Below are 23,448 nucleotides of genomic sequence, written 5' to 3' on the forward strand. Positions count from 1 at the left end.
TGAAGCTTCCGGTCCAGGCCTTGTGTGCCCACGAATGCAAGAGCCAGCCGCGGGGAGGGCTCTCTGGCCTCCTCCAGTCAGCTCTGGTGCCCATTAAATGACGCCCACACACTCCTTACTGCCCCCTGGCTTTTAGAAGTGCACCTCTCAGGTATCACCACTGATTAAATGCAAATCTGACCTCATCCCCAACTTATCGCCACACTGCCCACCAGGCGCCCCCCCCACCTACAGCTCGATCTTCAAAGAGTTTGAAACGCTGTGGACGTCTCTGCAGAGGAACCAATGGGCATAAGTGACCTGCCTTTAAGAGGGGTGCAGGGGCGTGCATGAAAGAAACGAACCCTGAAGCGTCCACTTCTACCGAGGGCCGCTGTTTACACACTTCAAGGTCCCCTCACACGTGTCCACAGCCCTCGCCCCTGTGAATCATTGCTTCCGTTGTGCACTAGTTGTCACTGCAGATTCAAAGACACCACAAGGCTAGTCTACAACCAGGCTTTGTAAACATCAACCGTGTGCTCGAAATAACAAAATCAGAGCATGAAGTTCCATGCGGAACCTGCTTTCTTTATGAATTCTAAGCCCGGGTTCCCGCCGGTGTACGGGTCGGTCTTGTGAACCACAGCACACTTACTTTCACAGCAGAGACGAATGACAATAAAACAACCAAAAAATGTCATACGAGCGGTGAAAAGCAGCATTGAGGTCCCTTAAATCAAGTACTTCCCCAGAAACATTGGTGCAGCCCGGACCTGTCCGGCCGTACGTGCTTGAGAGGCTCAGGTTTAGTCATACCGAAGACAAACCGTCCCTTCCATTCCCAGACACCCTACAAGCCAAAGGACCGTCCCTTCCATTCCCAAACATCCTACAAGCCAAAGGACCGTCCCTTCCATTCCCGTCCATCCTACAAGCCAAAGGACCGTTCCTTCCATTCCAATACATCCTACAAGGACAGAGAGGCTTGCACTTGGTCATATCCAAGTGAAGCCATCAAAAAGCATAGACACCGTCCGTTCCATTCTGAATCACCCAACCAGGCTTGAGAGGATCGTGTCCAGTCATTTCCAAGAGAAGCCATCAAGAAGCAAAGGGACCACTCCCTTCTATTCCCATGAACCCAACCAGACTAAAGAGGCTAGGCTTCAGCCATATCCAAAAGAAGACATCAAGAAGCCAAGAGACTGGACCTTCAATTCCCAATCACCCAACCAGGCTTGAGAAGGTCATGTCCAGTCAAATCCATGAGAAGCCATCAAGAAGCCAAGGGACTATCCCTTCCATTCCCATACATCCTACAAGGACTGAGAGGTGCAGGTTCATTCATATCAGGAGAAGCCATCAAGAAGCAAAGGGACTATCCCTTCCATTCCCATACAGCCCACCAGGCTTGAGAGGGTCATGTCCAGTCATATCCAAGAGAAGCCATCAAGAAGCAAAGGGAACGTTCCTTCCACTGCCATCCAGGCCACTGTGGTTGAGAGGCTCAGGTTCAGTCATATCCAAGTAAAGCCATCAAGAAGCAAAGGGACCGTCTCTTCTATCCCCATTTATCCTTCAAGGACTGAGAGGCTACGTTCAGTAATATCCAAGCGAAGCCATCAAAAATCAAACAGACCATCCCTTCCATTCCTACAACCTACAAGGACTAAGAGACTCAGGTCCAGTCATATCAAAGAGAAGCCATCAAGAAGCAGAGGGGCCATCCCCCTTCCATTCCCAACACCCAACCAGGCTTGAGAGGGTCATGTCCAGTCATTTCCAATGGAAGCCATCAGGAAGCAAAGGGACAGTTCCTTTAATTCCCATACATCCCACCAGGATTGAGAGACTCATGTTCAGTCATATCCAGGAGAAGCCATCAAGAAGCAAAGGGATCGTCCCTTCCATTCCCATACATCCTACAAGGACTAAGAGGGTCATGCCCACTCATACAAAGGGACTGTCCCTTCCATTGCCTTACTTCTCATCAGGATTGAGAGGGTCAGGTCCAGTCATGCAAAGGGACCATCCCTTCTATTCCCATACATCCCACCAGGATTGAGAGGGTCATGTCCCTTTCATTCCCATACATTGCACCAGGACTGAGAGGGTCATGTCCTTTCCATTCCCATACATCGCACCAGGATTGTGAGGGTCATGCCCAGCCATATCCAAGAGAAGCCATTAAGAACCAGAGGGACCTGCCCTTTCATTACATCCCACCAGGACTGAGAGGCCAAGAGAACCCATCAAGAAGCAAGGGGCCCATCCCTTCCATTCCCAGTCACCCAAACAGGATTGAAAGGATCATGGCCAGTCATATCCAAGAGAAGCTATCAAGAAGCAAAGGGACCGTCCCTTCAATTCCAACACACCCAACCAGTCTTGAAAGGATCATGGCCTGTTATATCCGAGAGAAGCCCTCAAGAAGCCAAGGGACCATCCCTTCCACTCCCATACATCCTAAAGGACTGAGAAGCTCAGGTTCACTAATATCCAAGAGAAGCCATCAAGAAGCCAAGGGACCGTCCCTTGCATTCCCATACATCTTACAAGGATTGAGCAGCTCATGTCTAGTCATATCCAAGAGAAGCCATCAAGAAGCCAAGCCAAAGGACCATACCTTCTGTTCCCAATCACCCAACCAGGCTTGCAAGGGTCATGCCCAGTCATATCCAAGAGAAACCATCAAGAAGAAAAAGGACTGTCCCTTATATGCTCATATATCCTACAAGGATTGAGAGGGTCATGTCTCGTCATGCAAAGGAACCGTCCCTTCCAGTCCCATACATCCTACCATGCTTGAGAGGGTCATTTCTGGTCATATCCAAGATAAGCCATCAAGAAGCAAAGAGACCTTCCCTTCCATTCCCATACATCCCGCTGTGCTCGAGAGGCATGTGTCCAATTAGATCTGAAAGTAGCCAACAAGAAGCCAATGAACCATCCCTTCTATTCTTGTACTCCCCACTGTGCTCGAGAGGCTCATGTCCAATTACATCTTAAAGTAACCATCATGAAACCCAGGTACCATCTCTTCCATTCTTGTACACCCCGCTGTACTCAACACAATCCTGTCTATTGAGGTCCAAGAGAAGCAATCAAGAAGTGACGGTACCATCCCTTCAAATTGCTTCCACTGTACTCTGGTCAAGAGGCTCACGTCCAGGCAGCTAGGCGAGACAGTCACATGATGTGGTTAATGGTTCCAGAATTCTTGCCTACTGGCTTAGTACCAACAGCGCACCAGTCGAAAGGAGACCTGGAGACAGCTACATCAAGTGGAGTTTTAGTTTCTCACCAGGTCTAGGTTCTAGTAATGGGTGGTGGTGGGGACACTCCAGTGCCACCCCTTCTGCCCAAGCTTTGCTTCCTCGACTATAATGTTGACTACATAATACCAGGTACAGCCTGTAGCTCGAGCCAGGCCAACGTAAGGGGTGCAGTGCCTCAGGCTAGACGCTGGATAGACAGTATGTAAGCCCGAGAGCTGCGCTGTGACGGTCAGGACACAGGGCACTGTGCCCCCAGCCTTTTGACAATGGCACTGTGAACACTTGACGAATCCTCTAAGTGACAGCAGCAAGAGAGAATGAAAGGTTATCATTCTGAGCAGATATTGGATATTAAATGTACTGTCCACTCTCGGGAAATCACTGAGCAATAAGAGATGAAGGAGGGGCTGCTCGTATTTCAAAGGGAAGTGGCGGCCTCAGGAAGGAGGCATTTTGCAACAGCTGTACTGCCAAACCATTACTGCCAGAAACTGCCTCCCATTTCTATTTTTTCCAGAAGCAGACAGAGGGTGTGATTTAATTAACAGACAGGGATGTGGTTCACACACTGATTGTTGATGCAGTCTGCAGCGGTCTGCAGAGAGCAGTAATGATGAGAGTTGGTGCAGGGTTCCACATAACAAGGCAGGACCATGCCTCTCTGTTTTCACTGCAGCATGAAAAGGAGCTGATAAACAAATACATAGGATTAATTATCCTGCCTACCAGCACAGGGATCCTCCTCTGTATGACGAGAGAGGGGGTGCAGCGAAAGAGGCACAGTTGATTCAAAGTGAGACAGGAAGAGGCAGGCAAATCAGTTCTAGGTCAAGATAAAGAGAGAACGGGGTGGAGGGGGTCTATAGTCAGCTGGGGTGGAGGAGCACAGCAGTCTAGATGGGGACGAGGAGAGGAGGAAACAGGAGATCCCTGGTGAGATAAGGTGGAGGAGTGCGTCAGATCCATGGTGAGATGAGGTGGAGGAGTGCGTCAGATCAAAGGCGAGATGAGTTGGAGGAGTGCGGCAGATCCATGGCGAGATAGGAAGGAGAAGGGTTGCAATCTAGACTGGGACGAGGAGAGAAGGGAACACCACATCCATGGTGAGACGAGGTGGAGGAGTACAGCAGAAACATGGCAAGATGTGGTGGGGGTGTGTTCAGATCCATGTCAAGATGTGGTGGAGGTGTGTTCAGATCCATGGCAAGATGTGGTGGAGGTGTGTTCAGATCCATGGCAAGATGTGGTGGAGGTGTGTTCAGATCCATGGCAAGATGTGGTGGAGGTGTGTTCAGATCCCTGGCAAGATGTGGTAGAGGTGTGTTCAGATCCATGGTCAGATGAGATGGAGGAGTGCAGCAGATCCATGGCGAGATGAGATGGAGGAGTGTGGCAGATCCTTGGCGAGATGAGATGGAGGAGTGTGGCAGATCCATGGCGAGATGAGATGGAGGAGTGCGGCAGATCCATGGTGAGATGAGATGGAGGAGTGTGGCAGATCCATGGTCAGATGAGATGGAGGAGTGTGGCAGATCATGGCGAGATGAGATGGAGGAGTGTGGCAGATCCATGGCGAGATGAGATGGAGGCGTGTGGCAGATCCATGGTGAGATGAGATGGATGAGTGCGGCAGATCCATGGCGAGATGAGATGGAGGAGTGCGGCAGATCCGTGGCGAGATGAGATGGAGGAGTGCAGCAGATCTATGGCGAGATGAGGTTCATGCTCCTGTGTTCCCATGCTTTTCGCTTTTCCCCCTGTTTTTGAGTGCCTTCTCCTTGCTTTTCCCTTGTTTTCATTGCTTTATCCTTGCTTTTTCCCCTGTTTTTTTTTGTGTGCCTTCTCTTTGGTTTTCCCCTTGTTTTTTGTGTGCCTTCTTGCTTTTTCCTTGTTTTCACTGCTTTCTCCTTGCTTTTCCCTTGCCACTCCTGCATGACTCCTGTTATTTTTCGTCTCCTGCCTGGACCTGCCCACTCCGCCTCTCAGCGCCCCTCCCTCCTCCCAGGACTTACTTAATGGAGGGCATAGAGAGACCCCATTGAGAAGGGCCCAGGCCTAGCTCTCCCCATGCTGCTGCTTCTGCTCCTGTCTTCTTCATGCTTTTTCAGCGCCTTGAGATCCTCACAGGTGATTGGCCCTGCTTTACAAACACTTGGGTGATTGAGAAAAGATGTAGCCACAGATCCAGAACAGATGGGAAGAGATGGGTGCAGCGGATAGGAGAGCAGCCATGGAGAGAGGGTTGCCCACAGAAAGATGAGACAAACAAGCACAGTGGATCCATGATGGGATGCAGAAAGGGGACACATAGGATCAATGCAGGGAGGAAGAGGGAAAGGCACAGTGGATCCATGATGGTACGGGAGAGTTATGCAGAGATCCACAACAGTACGAGGAGAGAGGGGCACAACAGATCCACGAGGAGATGAGGAGAGAGGGACACAGAGGATCAATGATAATGCATAGCGAATGGTAAAAAGAAGCCACAGCAAAATAATGAGAAGAGTGCAGCAGAACCCCTAAAGAGACTATGAGAGAAGTGTGCAGCGGGTTGACAACGAGATGATGAGAGAAGAGTGCAGCGGGTTGACAACGAGATGATGAGAGAAGAGTGCAGCGGGTTGACAACGAGATGATGAGAGATGAGTGCCGCGGGTCTCCAACGAGATGATGAGAGAAGAGTGCCGCGGGTCTCCAACGAGATGATGAGAGAAGGGTGCAGCACCTATATGAACGGATTTGAAGAGTAGATGCTGTAGGTCCACGAAGAGATGAGTCACAAGCCAAGAAGCACAGTGGATTCACGATGGAACAAGGAAAGAGTCACTGCAGCAATGAGGGCACATTGGAGTCAAAGTAACATGAGGAGAGATGGATAAAGCAGCTCAAAGCCAGGATAATCAGAGAAGAGTGCAAGGGATCCATGACGAAATGTGGTGGAGGACTGTGGTGGATCCAGAATGGGATGAGGAGAAAGGATTACAGTGGATACATGAAGAGGTGGAGAGAGGAGGACGTGCAGCAAGAGGGCTAGAGATTCAAAGTGAGATGAGGAAAGACTGGCAAAGCAGCTCCAAAGGAGAATAAAGACAGAGGGGCACAGCGGATCCACGGCAGGATGTTGTGGATCCAGAATGGGATGAGGAGAAAGGGGTTCAGTGGCTCCATGATGATATGGGGAGAAAAGAGGGACTAAGGAGACGGGAACAGCAGATTCAATGCAAGATAAGGAGAGACCGGCAAACCGGTTCCAAGGGAAGATAGAGAGAGTACGGCACAGCGGATCCATGGTGAGAAGAGATGAAGGAGCGTGGAGGATCTGGAATGGCATGCAGAGGGGCACTGCAAATTCATGATGGAACGCGAAGAGAGGAGTAGAATGGATCCATAGCAAGATGAATAGGTATGGATGCAGTGGATCAATAATGGAACTAGAAAAGTGTGCACCGGGTCTACAGCAAGATTCAGAGATGCAGGACAAACTGATCCAAAGCAGGATGAGGAGAGATAAGGGTGCAGTGATCCACAAGATGAGGAGAAGGGGCGTGCTGCAGAGCTACAGCGAGATGAATAAAGATGGAGTTGTGGATCCATACCAAGATGAAAAGAGAAACGGATCCAGGGAGGTCACATACAAAGGAGGGGTGCAGTGGAACCACTGCAAGATGAAGCAGAGGAGTGCAGGGCATCCGTGATGTCAGAGAGAGAGAGAAGGGTACAGTGGATGAATGTCTGGATGAGAAAGAGGAACGCAGCAGATCCACTACGGGATGAGAAGGGGGGTGGAGCTTATCTACAATGGGATGAGAAGAGGGATGGATTGGCTCCACAATGGGATGAGGAGCGAGGGCAGGCAGCAGGTCCACGACAGGGTGAGGAGAGAGTGGTGAAACCTATCTATGATGGCGTGCACAGGGAGCGGTACAATGGATCCACAGAAGGATAAGGAGCTAAAGACACAACGGATCTACAATGAGACGATGAAAGATGGTTCATCACATCTATGGATGGAAGAGGTGAGTGAGCACCATGGATCCACAAAGAGATGAGGCAAGAGGAGCATAGGTGATCCACAGTGAGATGATGAGAGATGTACAGCAGATCCTTGAAGTGGTGAGGACAGAAGGGACAGTGGATCTACAGTGAGATGAGGAGAGAAAGTGCAGTAGATCTATCAAGGGATGAGGAGCAAGGGGAAAATAATGTCCCCCAACAGGATGAGGTGTGGGGGTGCAGAGGGGGTCCCGACAGGATGAGATGTAGGTGTGCAGCGGATGTACAATGGACAACAGGAGAGGGGTCATAGTTGTTTCACAGGCAGATAAGAGGGCCACAGTGGATCCATGGAAAGATGAGGAGAGCGAGAGAGCGAGAGCAAGAGAGAGAGAGAGAAAGTTTATCCACAGACACTTTGTAGATGTTTTCCAATGGATGGGATTAAATAGACCGTTACTAATGGATCAAAAACAGAGCTTTGTCAACTTGGTGCAACGTTTCCATTTCTGCTTCCAAATTACGTGGCCTGTTTTCCAGGTACATTAAATAACATTCCATCATAGGCCCTGATTACAAGCTGGGAATTAATTCTTATCCTTATGCATACGGGAGTCTGCGTTAGGGTCGGAATTGAGGTGCGTGGGAATTAACTTACACCAATTCTTTTCTCTGATGGATCTCAACAGGTAAAATGATCAGGACAAAGAAGGCCTCAGAAAATAAAGCAGCTTCCTTGACTTCAGCACAAAGCATGTCTCAGAAGATGGATCAGTTCACTCAACTTCAACATAATTCCAGTATTTGTAAAGCGTATGGTCCATTTTACTTCATGTCTCCATAAAGCAGGCCTCGAAACAAGGACCAGTTCACATCACATCTACATAAAGCAGCCTTCAGAAGGTGGACCAATTCACTTGACATCATCGTGAAGTAGGCCTCGGACTATGAACCAGTTTTCTTTACTTCAGTCTAAAGCAGGCCTCAGAAAATTGACAATTTTCATTTTACGTCAGCATAAAGCATACCTCAAAAGATGCACAGGTTCACCTGAATTCTTTGTATACAGGTCTCAACAGAAGGGTCAGTTCCCTTGACTTAAGCATAAATCAGGCCTTAGAAGATAGATCAGTTCACCTGACTTCAGCATAAAGAACGTAACAGAAGTGACCGGGCCTGAATGAAACAGGAAGGGAGGATGACTGTGCTTACAGGTGCTACCCTGGACATAAGGTTCCTTATCCTTTCCCTTTCCGAACCTCTCCCATGTTTTTACAAAGTGTTCTTCAGGCCAATATCTCTGCTTGCCTCACTCACCAGAAGGCAGGAACAGGACAACATAGGGTTTGAAAAATTAGTGTTCCTCCTCTACTTGCCACATCAGTTTTAAATTTATGGAGGTGATCAATTTGACACTGTCCGCAAAAGGATCAACTTATTCCAATGTTGACATACTACAAGCCTCTAACCCACTGAAGCGATGGCTCCTAGTAACCATATGTTCCACAGAACTAACGTTTCTACTCAAATGTGCCACTCATGGATTTCACAGTTCACAATGCACAGATCTATCATCATACATCATCAGGGGGGCAAACAGAACACCCTGTCCTGTGCAATGCCTGTACATGCCTTCCACATGGTTCATACACTAGCTTCAAATAGCTGGTAGATGCATAAGTGTCAAACCCTTGAATCAGAAATGCGGTTGACGTCAGGCATTTAAGTTGGAGATCCTATTAAGGTGAATGGAAGTCGATATGGGTTTGAAATCTAGGTGACCCAATTAAACTCCAAGGAGGCATTTTGTTTGTCAGGTGGCCGAATACAAGTAAAAAGAGAGTGACGCCCACCAAATGAGGGTAAGTTGGCAGGTATGTAAATGTCACGCTGAAGGGCAATCGAATGGTTTACAACACACCGTGATACTACACAGCAGTCAAGCAGGGGCAGGACTCATTAGTCTGGTGAGAACCAGTCCAAACAAGGTGACTGAAGAAAGTATACTGAAAAAAGAGATTAGCAAAGCAAAGAGGTTTTACAGCAGAGGTCATGTAGATGTTAACAATACTGCCGTAGGCCACCCCCCAATACAGGCTAGTTCAATGGACCTCTTCAGCCATACAGACGTGGTTCACCAGAGCCAAGACGACTGTACTATACATGAGAACAAAGCCCAGTACATCAGTCTAAGCCCAGGACCTGTAGCTTACCTTCTCAACATCTGCTTTTGTAACATTGATATCAGCATCCATCCTTTCGAAATACTGCTGCGCTCGGTCAGCCTCCTTGCAATCCCGCTCGAACCGCCGCTTGCTCTGCAGAAAAGATGAGACAGATGCTGGATTACGATATCTAGAGTTCTCTGCCGGCATCAGCCAATATATACTACATTACTGTCTGAGAGGAGGTACACCTGAAATCTACATGACTTACTTGCAGGTCTTCACCCTGCACTTGGTGCTTCCACCATTTTGATATTATGAATCGCTGACAAGCGGGAGCTGGAGCGGAGATGCACCAGGTTGGTTCTTTGAAAGTGTTATGCAGATTAGTCATGGGAGGAGGATTAAGGGAACCAGAAGGTACTCTTCCAGTTCAATATTTGATCATCAGAAAGTTTTTGGAAGGAAAAGTGTAAAATGCGCTCACAGACCAACAACAAACTTTGCTTTGCCTGCATGGCCATAAAGAGGCACACCCGTATTGACAGCACAAAGTCTGTGGATTTTGGTAATGTGTCTCCTATGTACATGGCTCTAGGACACCTGTGTGATTGGGATACAGGATGTATGAAGCCTTTGGTAATGTTCGGTCTCAGCCACTAAGATGGCCATCAGGCACAAATGCATCAACAGGGCACAAGGTGTGGCCTTCGGAAATGCCTTGCATCTGCCACCTAGTTGGCTTTATGACACAACTGCAAAAACAAGGCACAGGGCTTGTCCTTTGGAAAAGCCCTGTGTCCACTACACAGTGGAGAAATGGGTATGTAAACCATGATGGCTTGAAAAACCATGGGATTAGGGAGAGAGAGAAGAGCGAAAAAACAGCAGGATGGAGGAGACCTGACTTTAGAAAAGGGATGTTGTTTTACAACTGTACACAACAAAGGGTTCATCTTGAGTACTGTGCCAATGCCAGTCTAGTCCTCGCTGTCTTACCTTCAGAGCCCGATGGCTCTCCTGGCTCTAATAAGATGAAGGTGAAAACAGTCACAAGTCCACACTTGGTCTTCTTATTCATGAAGGAATGGAGACGAAAATCATTTGGACGGACCATGGCCTTATTGACATGGAGCTGATACACCCTTTGGAAAAATGTGTCCAGAGTCCTCAGAACCACCTTGTCTCTACGGCATACCCATGACGTTTGTTTCTGAGGCACAAAGGATGTATGCATTGCACACCCTGCTTTCAACTCCTTGTGTTGTCTCAGCACTCTGCTGAGGGTTGCCAGGCCCTTTCAGACGCCTTTTCATGTTCATTTTAGTCCCTTTACCTTCCATTTTCATTTCCTTTTATATGCTCCTTTGTTTTACTCTCAGTTGCTATTTTAGCCTATTTTAGTTGCCAGTTTTGGCCAGTCTTGTTGCATTCGCCTGGCTCGCCCAGCGGGTCTGGAGCGGAAGTCAGCGCTGCACCATCAACCTTCCCCGAAAGGAGTCCCCTCTGCTTCATGGTGAGGATATTATGGCAGCCACAGCATGGACGCGTTCCTAAGGCAAGCCTGTCTACGCCCGTCCGCACATGTCCCGCGCACAACGTCAGGAACCCTGTCCCACCCTAGGAACAGACAAACTGATCCAGCTATAACTTCCAAAGCACGATGACCGTGGCAGGTCCTTCCTGTGGCGGTAGTGGGCCCATTTTCCTGCCCAAATACCCCAGTGTAGGTTTCTCCTACCAGGGCGCTCCTACATTAAACCTCCCACTCTCTCTATACCCGCAGAATCTGTGCTTTGGGCAATAAACCCACAACTGATGCCACCTCGGGCACCATCAAAGAAGAATATGCTTTCTCCTGTCTCCGTATAAATCCTCAATCCCTCCCGAAGCATTAAGGTGAACTTTGGGATTTAATTAATTCCCACAATCTTGATATCATTTTTATCACTGAAATCTGGCTTAATCCCACCACCAACCCTAACATCACATTCATCACATTCACCATCCCACTGGGGACAAAATCACTAAACAAAATAGATCTTAAAAAACCGGAGGATGGGTCGTGATAATGTCGAGGACCACACTGTACAATGCCTGGCTTCTGATACTTGGCACTGGACTGAATATATAAATGTAAAATTAAATTCACTGGTATGCCTACCATCAGTGGGGCACTAGTATACAGAACCCTAGGAGCACTAATATACAGAACCCTTGATCACAAAAAAAGACTTCAGCACCAAACTCACTGTGTTGCTCACTGCTTTGGGCCTTAAAATACCAACACCGCCTAGTCTTGGGCTATTTTAACTTCCATCTGCACCTAATCCAGAACCCCGACACTGGAACTCTCCTAGATGATCCTTCTAGTCTGGGACAACATCAACCTATTCCTTGCTCACCCACCTAACAGGACATAGGCTTCAACCCTATCTTCACCAACCTCCTCCCCACCTCCTCCCATGCAACTCCCATCCCCAGTTACCTGGTCTGACCACTTTCTCTCAAACTTTCTCATTCCCACTGATCTCTTCACCACTTGTCTGAAACCACCTACCATAAATAGATCTTGGAACCATATCACAAAAGTTAAACTTGAAGCTTCACTCACTCACTCCATTCTCCTTTTCACCTCTGGCATCAAAACTATGGCCAATTGTCTTAATAATTGGATTATATCCTCTCTTGATGCCCTCGCCCCCACCCCCCGAAACCTCAACGACACCTGCACAAACACCCCTCAGCTAAATTGTAGATCAATGAACTCTGGGAAGCCAAACACCACTGTAAAGGGCTAGAACGCACCCAGAGACTCACTCGCTCGCTCAAACACTGACCGAGAACATGCAAGACTGCCCTCAACAACTACCACTAGTACATACGGAGCACCACACGCAACTACATAGCAGAGTGAATTCACTCCTCCTGGAAACGTTTCACCATTATTAATGAATATTCACACCCTAATGCTTGAGCACAGTCAGCAACCACATCTAAAGACATGTGATAACTTGGCTGATTTCTTCCAGATAAAACTCAAAGATGTTTAATTCAGTTTCAACCTCCAGCTTAACGAGGACTCACTCTTCTTTATTAATACTCCCTTGATATCAAGCAAGGCCTCAGTCTCGCACATTTCTTCCACATCGATCTTGATTTTACAATGAGTCTCAAGTGCTTGGATAAATCTGGACCCCCACATTACCCTTACCCCCACCATATTTACTAACTCTGCCTCCATATCATGGGTACATCATTCATGCCTATCTTTAATATCTCTCTCCTTTCGGCAGAGGTGCCATGGGCTGGAAATCAAGCCAAGCTGGTGTCACTGCAGATGAAAACATTGTTGAATCCCAAAATACTTCCAAACTAGTGGCCCATCACCGTATATTGTATTCCACTAAAATCAATCCTTGCGAAGTAGACCAATGTTCAATTGTCAGCTTAACTGAAAAGCAATGAGCTCCTGGAGTCCACTCAGTCAGGGCTCAGAGTAGCAGACATCATGGGCATCGCCCCTCCCAGGCCACCACAGATGATATCCCTGGAGCCTCTGCTGCCCTCATCCTTCTTGCTCTGCCAGACTGTCAACAGCCTTCGATACCATCTCATATGCCATCCTTATGCGACACCTTCATGAAAGCAGTAAATGTACAGCACTAGTCCCGTAGAACAAATCCCTGCCTCGACGCCTTACCTCCAGTTCCTCCAGAGTAGACTATGGGTGCCCCCAAGGATCTCCCCTTGACCCCATCCTGTTAAATATACACACGGCACCTGTTGCAGACACTGTCAAGAGCTACGGCTTTAGGACAGTCTCTCAGGCTGACAATCCGCAGCTCATGATCTCAATCCATGAGTGTGTGACACCCACTCGCACCAACTTCTCCTCCGGCGTGACACGTATTGCGGAGTGGATGGGAGGCTTCTGCGTAAAGCTCAACAGTGCTAAAACTGAAGTCATGCTATTCAGTAATAACACCTCCTACTAGGTGGAAGGCTTGTGGCCCAAAGAGTCGCAAGATACTCCTACCGCATAGGCCAAAAACCTAGGCCTTATCCCAGACTCTAATCTGTACTAGGCCAACTAAGTTACCTTTGTCCCGCCAAACTGTTTTGGCATTCTCACACTTCTTCCCAAAGTACTTTCATCAGTTTCATGGCTACCTCTTCCAAGATCCACGATCTATTAATTAGCCACTTCGACTATGGCAATGTTCTCTATGTTGGTGTTGCTGATCACCTCCTTAAGAGATTCCAAATTATTCAGAAAGCCATCTGACTTGGGTTCAACCATTTTTGGAATGCTATTTTTAGGTATATAATTTGATTGCACGCTCCAAAAACAGAATAAAACAAAAACAAAACAAAGAAAAAAAACATCTTCAACCATCATGTCAGATACTTATCCCAGATCAAGATCAGGGATGTTCCCACCTGTGGATCCTCCATGAGTCTGTCTTTGCACCTGGCTGCTCCCACGAATATGGGGCCAGATGTAGGTAAGTATGGTTTTGCGAGTTGCAATTTGCGAGTCATAGAGACTCGCAAATTGCAACTCGCAAAACCACATGCAGAAAGGTGTCTCAGACACCTTCTGCGAGTCGGTATGGGGTCGCAATGACCCACCTCATTAATATTAATGAGGTGGGTCGCAAATTGCGGCCCCATACCGACTATGGGCACTCGCAAACATGGAGGCCTGCTGTCGTCAGCAGACCTCCATGTTTGCGACTGCTTTTCAATAAAGCAGGTTTTTTTTTTCAAAGTGCAACCCGTTTTCCTTAAAGGAAAACGAGCTGCACTTTGAAAAATAAACCGAAACCTTTTGTTTCGGTATTTTTCAGGGCAGGTAGTGGTCCATTGGACCACTGCCTGCTCTGAAAAATTATTTTTGTGATCATTCACAAAGGGGAAGGGGTCCCATGGGGACCCCTTCCCGTTTGCGAATGAGTTACCATCCACTTCAAGTGGATGGTAACTGCGAGTTGATTTGTGACCGCTTTTGCGGTCACAAATCAACTTACATCGCGGTGCGAGTTGCAAATAGGAAGGGAACACCCCTTCCTATTTGCAAGTCGGAAACACATTTTGCGAGTCGGTTCCGACTCGCAAAATGTGTTTCTGCATCGCGCACAGGCATTAGCGCCTCGCAAACGGCGTTTTTCGCCGTTTGCGAGGCGCTAATGCCTTGCTACATCTGGCCCATGATCCCCAAACCCGTCATCCATCTTGTTGACCTCTGCAGGGCTATATTGATGGGGCTTGTATGTTGCCACCTACTTACTGTTCATCTAGGTCCCTCTGTCTATCACATTGGCTTCTCCTGCATTTCAAACTCCATGATATTGTTTCCATGAGCCCCAGGTTTCTTCCATGTTTCCGTGGCACTCCTGACTTTTATACACCACTGTTTCGGCCATCATGCGCCGGTCCATGTTCTTACACAAGGCAGCACACTTTGGAACGCCTCTCTTTTGGTGCCCACTAATGCAGTTTTACTAAAGACCCTACTGCCCACCATATATCTCACAACCCTTGCAGTCTGTAGGTAGCCTGGACTCTGGACTACTATTAGCCTGTGCCACATCTGGCTCTACCTGACATAATGCCCATCCTTGACAACCCTTGCAGTCTGTAGGTAGCGTGGACTCTGTAATACTATTAGCCTGTGCCACATCTGGCTCTACCTGAAATAATGCCCATCCTTGACAACCCTTGCAGTCTGTAGGTAGCGTGGACTCTGGACTACTATTAGCCTGTGCCACATCTGGCTCTACCTGACATAATGCCCATCCTTGACAACCCTTGCAGTCTGCAGGTAGCCCGGACTCTGGACTACTATTAGCCTGTGCCACATCTGGCTCTACCTGACATAATGCCCATCCTTGACAACCCTTGCAGTCTGTAGGTAGCGCGGACTCTGGACTACTATTGCCTGTGCCACATCTGGCTCTACCTGACATAATGCCCATCCTTGTCAACCCTTGCAGTCTGTAGGTAGCGTGGACTCTGGATTACTATTAGCCTGTGCCACATCTGGCTCTACCTGACATAATGCCCATCCTTGACAACCCTTGCAGTCTGTAGGTAGCCTGGACTCTGGACTACTATTAGCCTGTGCCACATCTGGCTCTACCTGACATAATGCCCATCCTTGACAACCCTTGCAGTCTGTAGGTAGCGCGGACTCTGTAATACTATTAGCCTGTGCCACATCTGGCTCTACCCGACATAATGCCCATCCTTGATAACCCTTGCAGTCTGTAGGTAGCGTGGACTCTGGACTACTATTAGCCTGTGCCACATCTGGCTCTACCTGACATAATGCCCATCCTTGACAACCCTTGCAGTCTGTAGGTAGCGCGGACTCTGGACTACTATTAGCCTGTGCCACATCTGGCTCTACCTGACATAATGCCCATCCTTGACAACCCTTGCAGTCTGTAGGTAGCGCGGACTCTGGACTACTATTAGCCTTTGCCACATCTGGCTCTACCTGACATAATGCCCATCCTTGACAACCCTTGCAGTCTGTAGGTAGCGTGGACTCTGGACTACTATTAGCCTTTGCCACATCTGGCTCTACCTGACATAATGCCCATCCTTGACAACCCTTGCAGTCTGTAGGTAGCGCGGACTCTGGACTACTATTAGCCTGTGCCACATCTGGCTCTACCTGACATAATGCCCATCCTTGACAACCCTTGCAGTCTGTAGGTAGCGCGGACTCTGGACTACTATTAGCCTGTGCCACATCTGGCTCTACCTGACATAATGCCCATCCTTGACAACCCTTGCAGTCTGTAGGTAGCACGGACTCTGGACTACTATTAGCCTGTGCCACATCTGGCTCTACCTGACATAATGCCCATCCTTGACAACCCTTGCAGTCTGTAGGTAGCGTGGACTCTGGACTACTATTAGCCTGTGCCACATCTGGCTCTACCTGACATAATGCCCATCCTTGACAACCCTTGCAGTCTGTAGGTAGCGTGGACTCTGGACTACTATTAGCCTGTGCCACATCTGGCTCTACCTGACATAATGCCCATCCTTGACAACCCTTGCAGTCTGTAGGTAGCGTGGACTCTGGACTACTATTAGCCTGTGCCACATCTGGCTCTACCTGACATAATGCCCATCCTTGACAACCCTTGCAGTCTGTAGGTAGCGCGGACTCTGGACTACTATTAGCCTGTGCCACATCTGGCTCTACCTGACATAATGCCCATCCTTGACAACCCTTGCAGTCTGTAGGTAGCGCGGACTCTGGACTACTATTAGCCTGTGCCACATCTGGCTCTACCTGACATAATGCCCATCCTTGACAACCCTTGCAGTCTGTAGGTAGCGCGGACTCTGGACTACTATTAGCCTGTGCCACATCTGGCTCTACCTGACATAATGCCCATCCTTGACAACCCTTGCAGTCTGTAGGTAGCGCGGACTCTGGACTACTATTAGCCTGTGCCACATCTGGCTCTACCTGACATAATGCCCATCCTTGACAACCCTTGCAGTCTGTAGGTAGCGCGGACTCTGGACTACTATTAGCCTGTGCCACATCTGGCTCTACCTGACATAATGCCCATCCTTGACAACCCTTGCAGTCTGTAGGTAGCGCGGACTCTGGACTACTATTAGCCTGTGCCACATCTGGCTCTACCTGACATAATGCCCATCCTTGACAACCCTTGCAGTCTGTAGGTAGCGCGGACTCTGGACTACTATTAGCCTGTGCCACATCTGGCTCTACCTGACATAATGCCCATCCTTGACAACCCTTGCAGTCTGTAGGTAGCGCGGACTCTGGACTACTATTAGCCTGTGCCACATCTGGCTCTACCTGACATAATGCCCATCCTTGACAACCCTTGCAGTCTGTAGGTAGCGCGGACTCTGGACTACTATTAGCCTGTGCCACATCTGGCTCTACCTGACATAATGCCCATCCTTGACAACCCTTGCAGTCTGTAGGTAGCGCGGACTCTGGACTACTATTAGCCTGTGCCACATCTGGCTCTACCTGACATAATGCCCATCCTTGACAACCCTTGCAGTCTGTAGGTAGCGCGGACTCTGGACTACTATTAGCCTTTGCCACATCTGGCTCTACCTGACATAATGCCCATCCTTGACAACCCTTGCAGTCTGTAGGTAGCGCGGACTCTGGACTACTATTAGCCTGTGCCACATCTGGCTCTACCTGACATAATGCCCATCCTTGACAACCCTTGCAGTCTGTAGGTAGCGCGGACTCTGGACTACTATTAGCCTGTGCCACATCTGGCTCTACCTGACATAATGCCCATCCTTGACAACCCTTGCAGTCTGTAGGTAGCGCGGACTCTGGACTACTATTAGCCTGTGCCACATCTGGCTCTACCTGACATAATGCCCATCCTTGACAACCCTTGCAGTCTGTAGGTAGCGTGGACTCTGGACTACTATTAGCCTGTGCCACATCTGGCTCTACCTGACATAATGCCCATCCTTGACAACCCTTGCAGTCTGTAGGTAGCGTGGACTCTGGACTACTATTAGCCTGTGCCACATCTGGCTCTACCTGACATAATGCCCATCCTTGACAACCCTTGCAGTCTGTAGGTAGCGTGGACTCTGTAATACTATTAGCCTGTGCCACATCTGGCTCTACCTGACATAATGCCCATCCTTGACAACCCTTGCAGTCTGTAGGTAGCGTGGACTCTGTAATACTATTAGCCTGTGCCACATCTGGCTCTACCTGACATAATGCCCATCCTTGACAACCCTTGCAGTCTGTAGGTAGCGTGGACTCTGGACTACTATTAGCCTTTGCCACATCTGGCTCTACCTGACATAATGCCCATCCTTGACAACCCTTGCAGTCTGCAGGTAGCGTGGACTCTGGACTACTATTAGCCTTTGCCACATCTGGCTCTACCTGACATAATGCCCATCCTTGACAACCCTTGCAGTCTGCAGGTAGCGTGGACTCTGGACTACTATTAGCCTTTGCCACATCTGGCTCTACCTGACATAATGCCCATCCTTGACAACCCTTGCAGTCTGCAGGTAGCGTGGACTCTGGACTACTATTAGCCTTTGCCACATCTGGCTCTACCTGACATAATGCCCATCCTTGACAACCCTTGCAGTCTGTAGGTAGCGTGGACTCTGTAATACTATTAGCCTTTGCCACATCTGGCTCTACCTGACATAATGCCCATCCTTGACAACCCTTGCAGTCTGTAGGTAGCGTGGACTCTGGACTACTATTAGCCTTTGCCACATCTGGCTCTACCTGACATAATGCCCATCCTTGACAACCCTTGCAGTCTGCAGGTAGCGTGGACTCTGGACTACTATTAGCCTTTGCCACATCTGGCTCTACCTGACATAATGCCCATCCTTGACAACCCTTGCAGTCTGCAGGTAGCGTGGACTCTGGACTACTATTAGCCTTTGCCACATCTGGCTCTACCTGACATAATGCCCATCCTTGACAACCCTTGCAGTCTGTAGGTAGCGTGGACTCTGTAATACTATTAGCCTTTGCCACATCTGGCTCTACCTGACATAATGCCCATCCTTGACAACCCTTGCAGTCTGTAGGTAGCGTGGACTCTGGACTACTATTAGCCTGTGCCACATCTGGCTCTACCTGACATAATGCCCATCCTTGACAACCCTTGCAGTCTGTAGGTAGCGTGGACTCTGGACTACTATTAGCCTTTGCCACATCTGGCTCTACCTGACATAATGCCCATCCTTGACAACCCTTGCAGTCTGTAGGTAGCGTGGACTCTGGACTACTATTAGCCTGTGCCACATCTGGCTCTACCTGACATAATGCCCATCCTTGACAACCCTTGCAGTCTGTAGGTAGCGTGGACTCTGGACTACTATTAGCCTGTGCCACATCTGGCTCTACCTGACATAATGCCCATCCTTGACAACCCTTGCAGTCTGTAGGTAGCGTGGACTCTGTAATACTATTAGCCTTTGCCACATCTGGCTCTACCTGACATAATGCCCATCCTTGACAACCCTTGCAGTCTGTAGGTAGCGTGGACTCTGGACTACTATTAGCCTGTGCCACATCTGGCTCTACCTGACATAATGCCCATCCTTGACAACCCTTGCAGTCTGTAGGTAGCGCGGACTCTGGAATACTATTAGCCTGTGCCACATCTGGCTCTACCCGACATAATGCCCATCCTTGACAACCCTTGCAGTCTGTAGGTAGCGTGGACTCTGGAATACTACTAGCCTGTGCCACATCTGGCTCTACCCGACATAATGCCCATCCTTGACAACCCTTGCAGTCTGTAGGTAGCGTGGACTCTGGACTACTATTAGCCTGTGCCACATCTGGCTCTACCTGACATAATGCCCATCCTTGACAACCCTTGCAGTCTGTAGGTAGCGTGGACTCTGGACTACTATTAGCCTTTGCCACATCTGGCTCTACCTGACATAATGCCCATCCTTGACAATCCTTGCAGTCTGTAGGTAGCGCGGACTCTGGACTACTATTAGCCTGTGCCACATCTGGCTCTACCCGACATAATGCCCATCCTTGACAACCCTTGCAGTCTGTAGGTAGCGTGGACTCTGGACTACTATTAGCCTGTGCCACATCTGGCTCTACCTGACATAATGCCCATCCTTGACAACCCTTGCAGTCTGTAGGTAGCGTGGACTCTGGACTACTATTAGCCTGTGCCACATCTGGCTCTACCTGACATAATGCCCATCCTTGACAACCCTTGCAGTCTGTAGGTAGCGTGGACTCTGGACTACTATTAGCCTTTGCCACATCTGGCTCTACCTGACATAATGCCCATCCTTGACAACCCTTGCAGTCTGTAGGTAGCGTGGACTCTGGACTACTATTAGCCTGTGCCACATCTGGCTCTACCTGACATAATGCCCATCCTTGACAACCCTTGCAGTCTGAAGGTAGCCTGGACTCTGGACTACTATTAGCCTTTGCCACATCTGGCTCTACCTGACATAATGCCCATCCTTGACAACCCTTGCAGTCTGTAGGTAGCGTGGACTCTGGACTACTATTAGCCTTTGCCACATCTGGCTCTACCTGACATAATGCCCATCCTTGACAACCCTTGCAGTCTGTAGGTAGCGTGGACTCTGGACTACTATTAGCCTGTGCCACATCTGGCTCTACCTGACATAATGCCCATCCTTGACAACCCTTGCAGTCTGAAGGTAGCCTGGACTCTGGACTACTATTAGCCTTTGCCACATCTGGCTCTACCTGACATAATGCCCATCCTTGACAACCCTTGCAGTCTGTAGGTAGCGTGGACTCTGGACTACTATTAGCCTTTGCCACATCTGGCTCTACCTGACATAATGCCCATCCTTGACAACCCTTGCAGTCTGTAGGTAGCGTGGACTCTGGACTACTATTAGCCTTTGCCACATCTGGCTCTACCTGACATAATGCCCATCCTTGACAACCCTTGCAGTCTGTAGGTAGCGTGGACTCTGGACTACTATTAGCCTTTGCCACATCTGGCTCTACCTGACATAATGCCCATCCTTGACAACCCTTGCAGTCTGTAGGTAGCGCGGACTCTGGACTACTATTAGCCTTTGCCACATCTGGCTCTACCTGACATAATGCCCATCCTTGACAACCCTTGCAGTCTGTAGGTAGCGCGGACTCTGGACTACTATTAGCCTTTGCCACATCTGGCTCTACCTGACATAATGCCCATCCTTGACAACCCTTGCAGTCTGTAGGTAGCGCGGACTCTGGACTACTATTAGCCTTTGCCACATCTGGCTCTACCTGACATAATGCCCATCCTTGACAACCCTTGCAGTCTGTAGGTAGCGCGGACTCTGGACTACTATTAGCCTTTGCCACATCTGGCTCTACCTGACATAATGCCCATCCTTGACAACCCTTGCAGTCTGTAGGTAGCGCGGACTCTGGACTACTATTAGCCTGTGCCACATCTGGCTCTACCTGACATAATGCCCATCCTTGACAACCCTTGCAGTCTGTAGGTAGCGCGGACTCTGGACTACTATTAGCCTTTGCCACATCTGGCTCTACCTGACATAATGCCCATCCTTGACAACCCTTGCAGTCTGTAGGTAGCGCGGACTCTGGACTACTATTAGCCTGTGCCACATCTGGCTCTACCTGACATAATGCCCATCCTTGACAACCCTTGCAGTCTGTAGGTAGCGCGGACTCTGGACTACTATTAGCCTGTGCCACATCTGGCTCTACCTGACATAATGCCCATCCTTGACAACCCTTGCAGTCTGTAGGTAGCGCGGACTCTGGACTACTATTAGCCTGTGTCACATCTGGCTCTACCTGACATAATGCCCATCCTTGACAACCCTTGCAGTCTGTAGGTAGCGCGGACTCTGGACTACTATTAGCCTGTGCCACATCTGGCTCTACCTGACATAATGCCCATCCTTGACAACCCTTGCAGTCTGTAGGTAGCGTGGACTCTGGACTACTATTAGCCTGTGCCACATCTGGCTCTACCTGACATAATGCCCATCCTTGACAACCCTTGCAGTCTGTAGGTAGCGTGGACTCTGGACTACTATTAGCCTGTGCCACATCTGGCTCTACCTGACATAATGCCCATCCTTGACAACCCTTGCAGTCTGTAGGTAGCGCGGACTCTGGACTACTATTAGCCTGTGCCACATCTGGCTCTACCTGACATAATGCCCATCCTTGACAACCCTTGCAGTCTGTAGGTAGCGCGGACTCTGGACTACTATTAGCCTGTGCCACATCTGGCTCTACCTGACATAATGCCCATCCTTGACAACCCTTGCAGTCTGTAGGTAGCGCGGACTCTGGACTACTATTAGCCTGTGCCACATCTGGCTCTACCTGACATAATGCCCATCCTTGACAACCCTTGCAGTCTGTAGGTAGCGCGGACTCTGGACTACTATTAGCCTGTGCCACATCTGGCTCTACCTGACATAATGCCCATCCTTGACAACCCTTGCAGTCTGTAGGTAGCGCGGACTCTGGACTACTATTAGCCTTTGCCACATCTGGCTCTACCTGACATAATGCCCATCCTTGACAACCCTTGCAGTCTGTAGGTAGCGCGGACTCTGGACTACTATTAGCCTGTGCCACATCTGGCTCTACCTGACATAATGCCCATCCTTGACAACCCTTGCAGTCTGTAGGTAGCGCGGACTCTGGACTACTATTAGCCTGTGCCACATCTGGCTCTACCTGACATAATGCCCATCCTTGACAACCCTTGCAGTCTGTAGGTAGCGCGGACTCTGGACTACTATTAGCCTGTGCCACATCTGGCTCTACCTGACATAATGCCCATCCTTGACAACCCTTGCAGTCTGTAGGTAGCGTGGACTCTGGACTACTATTAGCCTGTGCCACATCTGGCTCTACCTGACATAATGCCCATCCTTGACAACCCTTGCAGTCTGTAGATAGCGTGGACTCTGGACTACTATTAGCCTGTGCCACATCTGGCTCTACCTGACATAATGCCCATCCTTGACAACCCTTGCAGTCTGTAGGTAGCGTGGACTCTGTAATACTATTAGCCTGTGCCACATCTGGCTCTACCTGACATAATGCCCATCCTTGACAACCCTTGCAGTCTGTAGGTAGCGTGGACTCTGTAATACTATTAGCCTGTGCCACATCTGGCTCTACCTGACATAATGCCCATCCTTGACAACCCTTGCAGTCTGTAGGTAGCGTGGACTCTGGACTACTATTAGCCTTTGCCACATCTGGCTCTACCTGACATAATGCCCATCCTTGACAACCCTTGCAGTCTGCAGGTAGCGTGGACTCTGGACTACTATTAGCCTTTGCCACATCTGGCTCTACCTGACATAATGCCCATCCTTGACAACCCTTGCAGTCTGCAGGTAGCGTGGACTCTGGACTACTATTAGCCTTTGCCACATCTGGCTCTACCTGACATAATGCCCATCCTTGACAACCCTTGCAGTCTGCAGGTAGCGTGGACTCT

The 23,448-nt window shown here is 49.1% G+C and overlaps 1 protein-coding gene across 1 annotated transcript in view; it reads right to left on the minus strand.

Moving 5' to 3' along the window:
* Positions 1 to 9,181: 9,181 nt before the first annotated feature.
* The window catches only part of FNBP1 (formin binding protein 1), a 331,426-nt gene continuing 317,159 nt past the window's right edge, over positions 9,182 to 23,448 (minus strand). The window contains exons 6-7 of the mRNA XM_069241973.1: positions 9,467 to 9,571; positions 9,182 to 9,259 (exon numbers count right to left, since the gene is read on the minus strand). Coding sequence (XP_069098074.1) covers positions 9,182 to 9,259; positions 9,467 to 9,571 — 183 coding nt within the window. The remainder of the gene's footprint in view (positions 9,260 to 9,466; positions 9,572 to 23,448) is intronic.

The sequence above is a fragment of the Pleurodeles waltl genome, chromosome 6 (assembly GCF_031143425.1).
Source record: "Pleurodeles waltl isolate 20211129_DDA chromosome 6, aPleWal1.hap1.20221129, whole genome shotgun sequence".
Taxonomy (NCBI): Eukaryota; Metazoa; Chordata; class Amphibia; order Caudata; family Salamandridae; genus Pleurodeles; species Pleurodeles waltl.